The 14,551-nt window shown below is 48.2% G+C and overlaps 1 protein-coding gene and 1 long non-coding RNA gene across 2 annotated transcripts; one reads left to right on the forward strand and one right to left on the reverse strand.

The window, feature by feature from the left end:
* Positions 1–577: 577 nt before the first annotated feature.
* LOC130405383 (uncharacterized) lies at positions 578–1,935 on the reverse strand. The gene is made up of 3 exons (XR_008904334.1): positions 1,812–1,935; positions 1,153–1,247; positions 578–1,066 (listed from the first exon to the last, which is right to left on the reverse strand). It is a non-coding gene; the product is annotated as an uncharacterized LOC130405383 (long non-coding RNA).
* An 8,514-nt stretch (positions 1,936–10,449) lies between these two features.
* Positions 10,450–14,345, forward strand: scg2a (secretogranin II a). The gene is made up of 3 exons (XM_056610871.1): positions 10,450–10,534; positions 12,258–12,617; positions 12,675–14,345. Exons 1-3 carry the CDS (start codon positions 10,450–10,452, stop codon positions 14,279–14,281), a joined length of 2,052 nt encoding a protein of 683 aa, XP_056466846.1. The 3' UTR covers positions 14,282–14,345.
* The last annotated feature ends 206 nt before the right edge of the window (positions 14,346–14,551 follow it).

Below are 14,551 nucleotides of genomic sequence, written 5' to 3' on the forward strand. Positions count from 1 at the left end.
TACACTTTATGAACATTTACTTCGGACATGGCTCCACGCATTCGCCGGCTTCTTTGAAAACAAATGCACATGGCTCGCGTAGAAGTGCATGGGGAAGGGTCGTCAACGAGTTGTTACGACAGTGTTGTAAAATATCTACTACGAAGCTGTAGGGGGCGCTGTGTAGAGAAATGTGCGTGCCAAAACCAAGAAAGCAGCGAAGAAATTCCCGAAGTTGCATAGTGGGCCTTTAATTAATCACTATGAACACATGTTTTTAAGTAGTTACTGAAACCATATCCTTACTATTATTCCTTTTAGATGGAAGTTCTTTGGGTGGCAGCTAGGGAGGAAAATCCACCAAGGCCTCTGAGAGACAGAGTGGATCCACTAGCACTCCCTGATCATGTCTTCATTAGACAGTATAGGCTCTGTAGGCCAGCCATTCTTTTTCTAGCTGATAGCTTATCAGTTGATCTGAAAAGAGAACGAACGACGTGTAGTGTTGTGGAGGGGTGCTTTGGGGTAGTGAAGTCAAGGTTTAGGTATATTGACCGTTCTGGTGGAGTGCTCTCCAGTACACTCCTGAGAGGGCATGTAAAATTATTACCTGTGTTTTTATCCTCCACAACATCTGCATTATGTACCGCTTGCCAATCCCTGACATCCCAGATGATGATGACCCCGAGGGAGATGTCCCAGTCCCTGCCCCATGTAACACTGGCATGCAAGTGAGACAAGACCTCATAAGGAGGAGATTCATGTGAAAAAAAAACACAATAAACAACACATGAAAACCTCTATGAGTGATTGCTATTTTATTCTAGGTTCAACATTCAATTTTTTTTAAATCAAACTTGGCTTGGGCAAGGCGAAGCTTCTCCCTCTCGACGAGCAGCTTTTCCCTCTCCACCTTCAGAAGTTGCTCCTGAGTAATCCTCAGCATTTTTACTTCCCCCAAAAGCTCACGCTGAAGGGAGACCATGTCCTCCGTGTTGCTTCTGGATGTGGCAGGTGTGGCAGGCGTATGAAAGGATTCCGAGATTAGATGTGATAATGTCAGGTCATCCCCAGGACTCTGTAACAGCTGTGAGTGGAACGATTGTAAATGAAACAGTATCAAAATGTATGGTTAGGTAAAAAAGTTTGTGTCAGATACACTTATTAACTTACATTTTGATGATTTGTAAGGGCTTGGGTTGGTTCAGCTGTATTGAATGTGTGGGATTGTTCTGCATCCTGGTTGACTGCTATTACAACCAAAGTATCTAAAGAAAAGGAACAGAAACAGAAAGAAATGTGATGTTAGAAGCAGCTGGCTAAAACAACTTACATTAGCAGGGTGAGTGCTTGCTCTGTAAGCTACACACAGTAGCCTACTTGATCAAGTTCTAATATTTAAACAATGAGTTACCTTGTCTGGGTTTATTAAATGGCATAAGGTTTATTCAGTTTATCAAACACTTTTCACAGAACACAATGTTGTTGACAGCTTACAACACATGGGGCCAATAGCTGAACTACTTGTAACCAATAAATAGATACATCTACAGTAAACACTGACGACAACCCAGCCACCGCCAGTCTAGCAGCTCGTTTCTTTGACAACAACACAGCCAACGCCAGTCTAGTGGCAGCTTGTGTTATGCTAGCAGCTAGTTCTACGTTTTGGTAGGCTGGAAACAAATTGTCACGGTCAAAGTAACCAAGCCTAGGTAAACTGCGGTCATCGGAGACGTAACTACTGACATCAATAATGGTCTTTCTTATCTATGGTTTCATGGTCATCATAATAAGCGCTAGACAACAGTCGACATTCTTGATTGGCTTACCTCCTGCTTGCAGGCAATCGTCTTCTCCTGGTTCTCCGGTGTCCAACGGAGAGAACAACAAGGTCTAGGTCCTTTGAGAGGAGCAGCTCTCCTGACTGCGGCCCGTCCAGCACAGACACACACACCTCCTCTCAGAACCCAGCAGCTGGACGCTTTGAACTACATGTCGAGCCTGTTCCTCCTCTCCTTAGCTCTCTCTCTCTTTCTCTCTCTCTCTCTCTCTCTCTCTCTCTCTCTCTCTCTCTCTCTCTCTCTCTCTTTCTCTCTCTCTCTCTCTCTCTCTCTCTCTCTCTCTCTCTCTCTCTCTCTCTCTCTCTCTCTCTCTCTCTCTCTCTCTCTATCTAACTCTCTCTCTCTCTCCATTCCACTCTCTTTCTCTGTCTCTGTCTCTCTCTCCATCTCACTCTCTTTCTGTCTCTCTCTCTTTTTATCCTATTCCTCATCATTCTGTCTTTATCACACACACACACACACACACGCACGCACGCACGCACACACACACACGCACACACACACACACACACACACACACACACACACTCACACACACAAGTATTGTTCCTCCATTTTTTAATTTTACCTCCTTGACTAAAAATACTCTCTCTCTCTCTCTCTACTCTCCCCCTCCTCTTTCTCGCTTTGCCTTCATCTCCCCATTCTGTCTTTATCTCTGTTGTCCACCTAATCACTCTGCCGCTCTCTTTTCTCCTCCCCTTTCCCTCTCTCCCCCCCTCTCTCTCCCTCTCACTCACTCTTCTTCTCCTCCTCTCTCTTCCCCCTCCTCCTCCTCCTGAATGAATGAGGGCGTGTCTTGCACACAAGGTGTCCTATTTGAACAGAGACTATCACATCACACACATCTCTGTCCCACTTGTTGGAGAACTGACATTTATCAGGGCATACCATCATATCTGACATTTACCATCATGCAAAGATGTCCAACTGCCGCAGAAAACAGCACAGCATGGAGTGAGAGACGAGCGGCAGCCATCGCTGTCTCCAGTCTTTTCTCATTTCCATGAATGGCTGACTGGGTACATCAGCAGCAGCAGCCCCTTAGAAAGAGGCTCAGCTGCTCTTAGTGTGTAGAGCCCTGGAGCTCACTCCGCTCCTCAGCCCTGGAGCTCACTCCGCTCCTAAGCCCAAGCTGAACCGAGGCCACGTGAGGTGACAGCTGTTAGGTGATATGGGGCAGTGGGTAAGGAGGAGGTGTTGGTATTGGTTGGCCGGACAGTTGTGTTTAAACTGCCAATTGAGAGCGACCTTGCTCTGACAGAGGTGTGTGAGGAGGTGGTCTAAGCCTGGTGAGCGTCAGCTCGTTAGAGGGGGTATTTACAACCCCTCCGACTGAGGTCAACCCCCTCCTGGAGCTGCCTATACTGAAGAACAAGACCAATAATAACCCTCACATGAACACAACTCCCTATGAGCCCTCCTGATAAGGCCTTCACCCACCGCCGCCGACACGCAGCGGCGCACATTTCACGTGCGTCAAAAGCCGCCCCTAGCACCAACTGGAAGCGGCGCAACGGTTGCGCTGCAGTGTAAAATCAGGAAGTCACCTGGCGATCAACCGCAACAAAGAGATGAAACGCCATGGGTGAGTAGCCTATTGTAGCCTAGTTTATTTATTTTCCATCTTTTTGGCTGAATAATTTGAACAATTTATAATCTGCGCAGTGAAAGTATGTTTTCAAGCAGCAGATCTACCAACTTAGATTGTAGGGCTCTTTTTCGTTTTATTTACTGTCATTTCTTATTTATTTTATATTGTGCAATTCTTCATCTACTGCATCAACAATCTCCATAAGTGCAGGATCTTCTATTAAGCCTTTTTAGTATATAGCGCAGTCACTTTTTAAGGCCAATTGTTATTGTGTGTATTTATTGTATTGAGCTACTGGATGGCTTTATTGGTCCCTATTGGGACCAATGAAGTACCGATCTATCTATCCAGCTATATAGCCTTAACATAGCCACACATTTACATGTATGCAGCCAGTAGTTATCCATTTTAATGGAACACAAGCTCTTTTACATTTTATTGAGTTTTTTTTATTTCAACAGAACAAAGAATTGTTGGCTGCCCTTCTTCGGCTGGCAAGGAAAAGACGAAGGGTTTGGGTGCACCCCATCAATGAACGGAGACAAGAACAGACCATCAATTTGCCACTAGGAAGTGTGCAATGGCAGAACCGTATGGTGTAGCTTAGTCATGGTGACCTATAATTTAGTTATTATCCCTCTCTGGTATAAACACTATACTATGTATAAATACAGTGATGTACGTATTTATACAAGGGGTCATCGCCGCTGACCCCTTGCTGTGCTGGACTCAGTAGCCAGTACATTTTATTTGAGTGCTCGAGACACTTAATGTTATTGCTCCTTAAATCCAGACAGTTAACACATGATTTGATACCAGAGAGACAGTTAATACATGGCAATGCATTAACTTTGTTTTGTTTTTTGAACTTCGCCTGTGTTTTCTTTTACTTATCTATTTTATTGTATGAAAATGTTTCTATGTGAAGCACGTTGAGTCTGCTTCATGAATGAAAAGTGCTATATAAATGAAGTTGCCTTGCCTTAAATAAGAATATATAGATATTACAAGTAATCTGGTTTCAACCTACATGGTGTGATTAGTCATATATTATGTGACTTGATTTCGTCTATTCCCATTATGGTTAAAGGTTTGGGTACTTAGTCCACCATTGTTGATTTCTCACCTGAAGAGCCAATCTCCAGAGCTATGGCTCGCTAGGCAATGCCTTTTTTGGAGTTGTCTTTGTAATGACGGGAATACAATGACGGGTCATACAATTCGGCATATTTCTCCACCTCGACGACCCGTCTCTTATCATCCATTCTCGTAATTGTTTCTCACAAACAAAAGAGGGCGACATCCAGTGGTGAGGAGTAGATATGGAGGTGCCTACGGGACCCGGGATGTACAAACCAGCTTTTAAAAAGCGCTTTTTCAGGGGAGGAGACGCTAGACAATAGAACATTGGCGTGAAGCCTAGTTGGGCGGCACGGTGCGATGCCGTGCGGCTAATCGGGACCAATGTTGGGCTTGTACATCCGGAATAATGGGGGCTGACTTTTTGACGCGGCGCTTCTGCGCCGGTGTGTTTAGGCCTTTAAGTGTGTTTGCATGTGTGTGCATGCGTGTGTGTGTGGGTGTGGGTGTGTATATGTATGATAATAATACATTTAATTTAAAGGCGCCTTTCAAGACACCCAAGGTCTGTGTGTGTGTGTGTGTGTGTGTGCGTGCGTGCGTGCGTGCGTAGATCCCAGGGCATTAACCAACGTCATCAGAGCAGAAGCAGCATATCAAGGGTCATGCAACACAGGGAAATTAGCAGCTGCTTTAGCTCCAGGTTTCCATGGCGACGCTTATTAGGTGAAAGGATGAAACAGAGGCGCTCCTGGCCGGCTGTCTCGATGAACGGATCTGCCCTGGATCATGCCGTCGTGGGCCCCAACAGAGCCGGTGAGGTTCATATGAGGTTCACCTTTCTTTATTCTGGGTGGAAATAGTAACATAGTTACGCCATTAAATGCGTTTATGGAAACATTTTTAGCGAGAAATGTGCATTTTACTTTCATAATGTTCGCTCGGTGAATGTGAAGGATGTTTGGTTTGATAGTTATGACGAAGAGGGAACGCTCCGTTCACTTGCATGGACACGGACTCATCTAGCTGCGTTGGCGCGTTGACGCGTTGAACCACCACACAATGATCAAGCGTCAGGTTAGGCGCGCAGAAGAACCCTCGCGCCAATTTCAAACACAACAACAACAATTTCGTCTTCGATTCAATCCGTGTATGGTTCGTTCTTTGAATATTCCGATTTAAAACAAAATCAGAAAAAACAAAAAAGAACCATACACGGATTCACGTCCATTGTTTACTTCGGTGTTTTAAAAAATGCCGGTCTTCGTTGGTCTTCCTGTTTATGAAGGTACGGATAACTCCGCCCCCTGCCCCCGGCGTAAAAGCGGTTCTAGTTCTAGCCCAGCTCTAAAGTGGGGCCAGAGTTGAACCGGTTTTTAGGGGCCGGAGCCGGTTCTTTGGCGGTGTGAAACCAAAGCCCTGGCCCTAGCTCCGAACTGCCCCGGAACCGGCCCCGATTTTGCGGCGGTGTGAAAGGGGCAACAGAGGTTTTACAAAAGTTTCCGAATACGTACTACCGCCACAGTATACAACGGTTGGTCACTACGCTATCCCACAATTCAGTCGGGTTCTGGAAACCGAAGAAGAACGCTGCGGTGGAAGAAAATAAATAAATCTAGATGGCAGACCCGGCACCACAAGCAGCGGCTCCAGCTGAGGTAAACTATAGCAGGTGACTTTAATTTTGACGCATCTGATGTGCAGCGCACAGAGGGGAAATGGGTCATCTCCAAACATCCGGTGGTGTTCTTGTAACCGGCTGAATCTGCGTTGTGTTTTCTTTTTTTTTAATGAACGACGTGACCCACGATCTGTCCGGACTCGGGAACTCCGACGTCCATTTATTCGTTGCTGAAGGTACACATGAACAAATAGCTTCCTCTTAGCAAGTGCCCTTACTCCAACTCCTCTCTTCCCAAGGGAACCCGAACAAAGGGACCAAATCAAAGAAATAAAAGACATACCAGAACCAAATCAAAGAAATAATAAGACATACCTGAAGGTACACATGAACAAATAGCTTCCTCTTAGCAAGTGCCCTTACTCCAACTCCTCTACGAATCACACAGGGGGGGAGGGGAATTAGCATGACTACACGAGGGTCATGCTAGGACATCGCAACATAACACAAAGTTCCCCAAAACACTGAAATCTATGCATGGATAGATATTTACCCCAGACTTCAATTAAACAATGTATAATCAAAATAACTAATATAAAGAATGATAAGCTATAAGATGGTCAAAGATTTGATCACAAAATAAATGTACACACCTCTTCCCAAGGGAACCAGAACAAAGGGAAGAGGGCAGGGGGCACGGGAAACTTATGGGGTTCTCGGGAATGTGGGCGGGAGGACAGAAGGAGGTGGAGCCAAATCAAAGAACAAAATCAAATAGAAAGGGGCACATAAGGCGGCATGGAAAGCTACACTTCAGGTAATAGAACAAAACAAAGGCAATTTTGTGTAATTATAATTTAAGAGATATGACACCCTGTTACTTTCGGAAGCGTTCTGAGGCGTTTTTACGCATAACTGTAGGAAGTGCTACATTAACGGTCAAGTAGTAGACAATGAACAGAAATAGTATAGTATTCGAATGCACCCCTAGGCTTTCAGTAGAAAAGGATCTAATCACAGACAGATGGCTTGATTTCAAAAACATTCTCTGAGTTTATTTTCAGCAAGGCACAGGTAACATACTGGCACGATCCGACAGAGACTGATGGGCACACTGAGCTTAAATACCCACAAATGAGCAACAGGTGTGTTCACAAAAAGGCAGCAATTCAAACAAAGACAGGAAGTAGCAGGGTGGAGTCAGAAGCACAATGCAATCCAAACAAACAGCACATGACACAACCAATTGACTCACGCATCCGTTCGTCAACGGACGACGGAAGGCGTGTCTGACGGATGGGGGAGTGGTATTTGCAGACAGAGACACGATCCGATTGGCTGACGGATCCGTTGCAGCCTGAAAAGTAAACTTTTTCTCAACTTCTGAACGCAAGAGACGGAGCCGACGGAACGGACGGACCCAGAATGCATTTCTGGATCGCCCCATGCAAAGTCAATGAGATCCGTCAGTGGGCAAGGGGTGTTACAAAATGTAAACAAAAGCAAAAGCACATGTTGTAAAGTATTTGGTTACTTATAATAAAAGACGTCCACACATCGGTCCAAGTTAAATCAACGTCTTTACTTTCGGTCCGCGTCCGCTCATGCGTGCCCACATTTCGCTAATGAGATCCTGCTAATGTTGTGTTATAAAGTAAAGGGAAACAAGATATCTATTCTTCCTCCACCTCTCTCGCTTCTCTGCTTGGTGTCGCTGACGCTTATAGTTTGCCTCCCTCGCCCTGGTAACGTCACATACGTGAAAAAAAAAACGAAGCTCCGAATACTAATTTAAGCTTGGAATACTAATTTTCCGAACGAGTATTCGAATATTTGAATAATTCGGGCCAGCCCTAATTACCATATGTCTGGGTTTGTGCACTGTAACCTGTCAAATCAATAGAATTAGGAGGTCCCCTAGTGGCCGTTAGCTGTAAAAATCCATAGATTATATACCGTTATATAAACCGCAGAATCGAAAAATGGGAAAAAAGGCGCGGCTTATAGTCCGAAAATTACGGTTCAGCTCCCCCTTGAAATTCTTACGATCTTAACACTGGAATTATCAACATTGGCTAGGAACATCACTGAAGGATTATTAAAGCACTATTCTGTTAATTCTATTACCAAACTAGGAAAATGTGTATGGCCTTCTGGAACTCAATGTAAAACCAACCAAATCATTCCGACATGAAATGATAGACATTTCTGGAACTCTTTTCACATTAAAGATGAAACACTTTTCATTGTTGGAACTCAATGCAATATTACCAATCTCATGTATCACAGTGCACAGTATGATAGACATTTCTGGAACTCTTTTCACATAAAAGATGAAACACTTTTCATTGTTGGAACTCAATGCAATATTACCAATCTCATGTATCACAGTGCACAGTATGATAGACATTTCTGGAACTCTTTTCACATTAAAGATGAAACACTTTTCATTGTTGGAACTCAATGTAAAACCAACCAAAACATTCCGACACGGTATGATTTTTTCTCTTTTCTTTCCAAGTGTCCAGGTGACACGAACGCTCACAAGTCCAGTCTCTGAACTGGTCTACTGACCCTGCCTGACCTGGTCTGAGTCAGGCCATCAGCAACTGCCCCCATGCTGGTGTCAACCGTTGTAGGGCTTCTCCCCGGGTCACTGGACGGCTGCTCTGGTGGAGGTCCCAGTGTACCTGATGCTGTAGATCTCACGCTGGGCACCACCTGAAGATGGCGTCGGTTGCGGCGAAGTCTGGCTCCCTGCTCCGTCTCCACAAGGTAGGATCTCGGTGTGATGCTCTCGCCAGTCACCACAGCCGGGGTGACCCAGGACTTTTGATGGTCCAGTCTGGTGAGGACGTGGTCCCCTGCCCTTAGTGTTGGAAGGTTCCTCACTCCGTGGCGTTAGTTGTAGTAGTATGTTTGTTTCCTCTTCTCTGATGCGTCCTTGGCTGCGATACTCTGCTTGTTAGGCCGTCTGGGTTGTAGGTTGCGTTCAAGGGTAGGCAGAGTGGTTTGAATCTTGCGGCCCATTAAGAGTTCTGCTGGGCTTACCCCAGTGCTGCTGCACGGAGTAGATCTGTAGCACATGAGTGCCAGGAGAGGATCCTTTTGTCTCAGGATCCCTTTTGCTATTTGCACCGCTCTTTCGGCGTGCCCGTTGCCTTGAGGATGGTGTGGGCTCGATGTGACGTGTGTGAAGTCTAATTCACGGGCCAGTTGTTTGAAATCTTCACTCGAAAACTGTGGGCCATTGTCACTGACCACTTCGTCTGCTACCCCATAGCGGGCAAAAGTAGCTTTCAGTTTTGTGACTACTTGGACGGTAGTGGTGGTGGGCATATGGAGAATCAAGATTTTGGGGAGAAAAAAAGATCGCCCTGGCGGCCTTAAACTGACTCAACAGCGCCACCTGCTGTTGTGTAGTGTGAATCACAGGACATTTGTTTGTCACGTGACTTTTGCCACTAATTTTCCGCCTTGCTTATCCACGCGCAAATGCCTTCCGATCCACGCGCAGCTTTCAGTGTTCCGTACTTGTAGAATTGTTTTGTGTACTTGAAGGATTTTAGTTTGTACTTGAAATATTTTAGTTTGTACTATGTGTAAAAAATACTGCATTTGTTAATGAAGCAAAATGCATTAGTTTGTGAATGATGTTTTGTATTTGCAAACCACACTGAGCGTGTTTGTGAATCATTGTGCGTGAGTAAAACACGTTTTGTGTGTGTTTGAATCGTGCGTGAGCAAAACACCTTTTGCGTGTGTGCGGGGTTTTGGCATGATTCTAACTCCATACTCAAGTCCGGGTCCAGGTTTGGGTCATGGTACCAAGGGTTGGGTCCAGGTTCGGGTCCGGGTCCCAAGGTCCGGGTCCAGGTCCGGGGTCCAGGTCCTGAGTTTCTGGCCAGGTTTGGGTCCAGGTCTTAAGGTCCGGGTCCAGGTCCCGAGGTTCGGGTCCAGGTCTGGGTCCGGGTCCAGGTTTGGGTCCAGGTCCCGAGGTTCGGTTCCAGTTCCGGGTCCAGGTCCCGAGGTTCGGGTCCAGGTCCAATGTTCGGTTCCAGGATCAGTTCCAGGTCCCGAGGTCCGGGTCCAAGTCCCGAGGTCCAGGACCCCAGCTCCGGGTCCAGGTTTGGGTCAAGGTACCACGGTTTGGGTTCAGGTTCGGGTCCAGGTGCCGAAGATGGGGTACAGGTCCCGAGGGTCGGGTCCATGTCCGGGTCTAGGTCCCAAGGTTTGGGTCAAGGTACCAAGGTTTGGGTCCAGGTTCAGGTCCAGGTTTCAAGGTGGGTCCAGGTCCGGGTCCAGGTACCGAAGATGGGTCAAGGTCCGGGATGACGCACCGAGCCGCTCCAGTCGGTCTGTGCGTCATCCCGGACCGCCTCCCAACCGCCCGCCTCGTCGCAGCAGACCTGACAGGTCTCTTGTTGATGAAGGTCTCTGATATATGATATATATGATACCGTGTGGACCATTGAATAGACCGAGAGACGGCACAAAAGACTGAACGGGTTGACAACGATAACATCATAGCGGATCAAACGAAACCTTGTTGTCTAAGTCCACCAAAGACAACATACACACCACTCTCCATCAACTGTTAATTAAATAAATACTGTACTGGTACATTCTGATTCCTAATCCAAACACTTAATTACTCAAAGGCTCTAAGTAGGATACGGTTTTTGCGCGTTCTGTTGTGTTTGAGTGTCCGTACGTGTGTGTGCGTGAGAGTTTACTTCTGCGTGTGTGTGTGTGTGTGTGTGTGTGTGTGTGTGTGTGCGTGTGCGTGTGTGCGCGCGTGTATGTGTGTGTGCGCTGATGTGTTTGGGGACCGCGAGAGTTTGGAGTCGTGCGCATCTCGGCGCGTTGTGACGCACTCGTCAGACGGCTGCTCTTATAGCGCGTCCATCCTTCGAGCTGAACCAGATCCCGCCAGAGGGAGGCTCAGCACCCGCCCGGCTCACCACCACCACTACCAAGGTAAGGCAGAGCGTCTCTGTTCTCCTCTCCTCTATCAGCCTCAGCACCGTTGAAATGCTTTGTTCCAGAGGGATGGTGGATGGCACGCTGAATAATCGCGATATTGGACATATATACACATATATATATATATATATATATATATATATTATAGATTTGCCCTATTCTCGAATACATACAAACAGAAAAAAAGATATTGGGTTATCGACTAGGGGATATTCCACAATTTATTAGTAATAGGCCTAATAAAATAGTTGACTGCATGTGTAAGCGGTGTAGTTTAGACGTTGTGTTGAGGGGCTACATGTGGTTTTACATGAGGGGATGTAAGGGCTAAATGGCCATGGGAGTGTCTGCGTTTTGCCAGGCATCAGCCCTGCCGGGTTTCCAAGACAACAGGGCTGTGACTCACTCCGGGGAGCAGCAATTGAAGCACTAATGAGATCTGCAGGCAGGCCGAATGCCCATGCTGTCTGCTGGGAGCAGCCGTCACCAGATGCTGCGTATCAGCAACAGGCTGGTCGTTGATATGCCGACACAAGCTGGGCTTCACCCTGCACACATGGATCCCATTCACAATATAGAAAGATCTGAGATACAATTCTTGTTACAAAACAGACAGTTTCTATTGGATAAGGATGGCGTGATGCCGCCACGTTGAGAGGGCTTACTGACGAGCACATCACCTAGAACAATCACCTCAACAATTCACTCACCTAGAAAAATGAAGCAAGGCAATAACAGGAGTCAAATATTTCAGAAGGGAAATCCTACCCTTTTTGGGTAACATTTTACCACTAGGGTACATTAATGAACAATTAATGAACATGGTTAATGCAGTATAAGCATTCACTTACAAATAATTAGTACAATTAATTACAATTAACAGTTGATTACATTACAGTTAACTAATGGTCTGGTTATCATGAATCATGGTTAAATCATGTTTACTAAAGGTATTTAATAGGGTGAGGGTAAGGGTTACCTTAACCTTAACCCTAACCCCTAGGGCTTTTATATAATAAAACTAATTGCTGCATTGACTAGTGTTAGTTAATAGTTGATTAGTTTATCCTTATTGTAAAGTGTTTTGATAGGTAATGACCTAAACCTCACCTAAACCTCAATTTTGACCGCTGCGTCTCTCTGTCCCCCCCAGACGAGACTATGTCCTCCCGGCCCGCCTCCCCCGCCTCAGGGAGCTCTCTGCTCCTCCGCCTCGCCCCCCTCCTCCTGCCGCTGCTCCTCAGCTCTCTGGACAGCGCCGAGGGGGCCTCGTTTAGGGACTACCGACTGAGGGGCAGCAAGCCCCCCAGGGAGCCCCCCCACCGGGGCCCAGACCAGGACATGCTGAAAGCCCTGCGACACATCGAGAACCTCCGCCACCGGAGTGGCAGGCCGCCCTCCCTGCGGCTCCAGAAGCCCCCCCACGGGGCCCCGGGCTACGACGGGGGCCTGCTGGACAACGCTCAGGCCCTCAGGGCCATGCTGACCCTGAGGGCCCTGGAGCAGGGCCCGAGCGGGGGGGAGGAAGAGGAGCGGCCGGGGTGGCAGAGGCAGGTAGGAGCGGAGGGAGAGGAAGAGGAGGAGTTGGAGGGGGAGGAGAACCCAGAGCAGGGGGACAAGACCCAGGAGTGGTTCCAGGCAGTGCTGCGCGCCCTGGAGCGTACGGGGCCCGCCAACACGGCCCACCAGCCGGCGTGGGGCCGAGGCCCGGGGCTCAGGCTGGGCGAGAGGGCTGCCGCGTCGCAAGAGGCCACACGCATGATGTTTGAGGAGGAGGACGGCGAGAAGGGAAAAGAGGAGGAGGGGACATACGAAGAGCAGGAGGCTGCCGCTGAGGAGGGGAAAGGTGACGAGCGAGGCAACCCCCTTGTCCGGCCCACAGGCGAGGGCGTGGGGGAGAAGTACACGCCGCAGAAGCTGGCCACGCTGCAGTCAATCTTCGACGAGGTGGAGAGGCTTGCCACTGGGGGGAAGGAAGAGGAGGAGAAGGGGGGGGTCGGGGAGGAAGGTCAACAGAAGGAGAACCTCAACATGAGGAGTCTGGCGTACGACAAGGTGGCCAGAGGGCTGGTTGACTGGGGGGAGGAGGAGGTGGAGGGAGACGAGGAGGAGGAGGAGGAGCAGCGGGGCAGCAAACCCCAGGCCGACCAGGTCCTGGACTACGGCGATGACGGAGAGGACGAAGACATCGATGTTGAGGAGGAGGATGGAGAAGATCTCTCGGCTAGAAGGTCCATCAACCCCCAACCTACAGAAGACGCAGAGGACATGGCCAACCTGGTGGACTACTACCTTCTAAAGGTGCTGGAGAAAACTGAGGAGGAGGATAAAAGAGAAATAGAGGAGGAGCAGAAAGAGAGGGCAGAGAGGAAGGTTTCTCAGTTTCAATACTGGGACAACAGAAGCCCACAACAGGACATGCACCAGCTCCTCAGACTCTCCCAGAAGTACCACATACCCCCTGAGGAGCTGCTGGCCCTGTTCCAGGCCGAGGACAGGAGCAAGCCGAGGAGCCAAACCACCCCGCCTCAGAGCAGCGGGCTGGCCAGGTCGCACAACAGAATCTTCAAGAAACAGCCTAGCCTTGGATCCAAGCAGAACAACAGGTACCGCACTCCCGAACGGCCAAGCAGTTACAAGGCGAAAGACGCGAGGACGCTGGAGATCCTGAGCCTCCTGGGGTTAGGGAGCACAGGGGGCCCAGGGCCCCTAAAGAGGCCCCCGCCGTACCAAGTCTCACAGCCACAATTTCAGCCCCAGCCGAGGAGGCAGGAGAAGTACACCCCGGCACAGAGCCCTGGAACACCCAACAAACTAAAGGAGAACTACGACGACAACGTAGGCGAGGACGAACTGGCGGCGTACATGGCAGCAAAGATCCTGGAACAATATCCCGCCGCGCCGATGTACAAAAAGACGGGCCAGAAACGATCCGCACTGGGGTTGGTGTGGCCAGACGAGGACGAGGAGCAGGGAGGGCTGGGATCCTTGGAGCAGGCCATGCAGGACTACTTTGATCAGATTGACTCAGACAGAGCAGCACAGCAGCAGCAGAAAAGACAGTCGGAGAGGGAGGGCCCGGGCGGGGTGGCCCAGACACAGGGCCCGGACGACGATGCGCTCATGAGGATGATGACCCTCCTGACCCCCGAGGGCCAGGCCAGCCAGGAGAAATGATCCCCCGCGGGGCCAGGGAATGCTCACTGGGGGCACTGTATATACACACACATTATATATTGTTTTGTTGTAGAGGGATTCAAAAAAAAGTATTTTGAAAATAAATATGTATAGAACAATGCAATTCAATATTTGGTTAATTCCGTGAAGCACCTGCCTCAATTGGTCCTAACTAAGCAGATGTGGTAGCTCATGTTTGTATTTGTGAGTAGGTTCGGTAGTAGTCATTCCATCGATCCATTGTTTAGCAAAACTTGAACCACTAAACCT

This window comes from Gadus chalcogrammus, chromosome 16 (genome assembly GCF_026213295.1).
Source record: "Gadus chalcogrammus isolate NIFS_2021 chromosome 16, NIFS_Gcha_1.0, whole genome shotgun sequence".
Classification (NCBI taxonomy): domain Eukaryota; kingdom Metazoa; phylum Chordata; class Actinopteri; order Gadiformes; family Gadidae; genus Gadus; species Gadus chalcogrammus.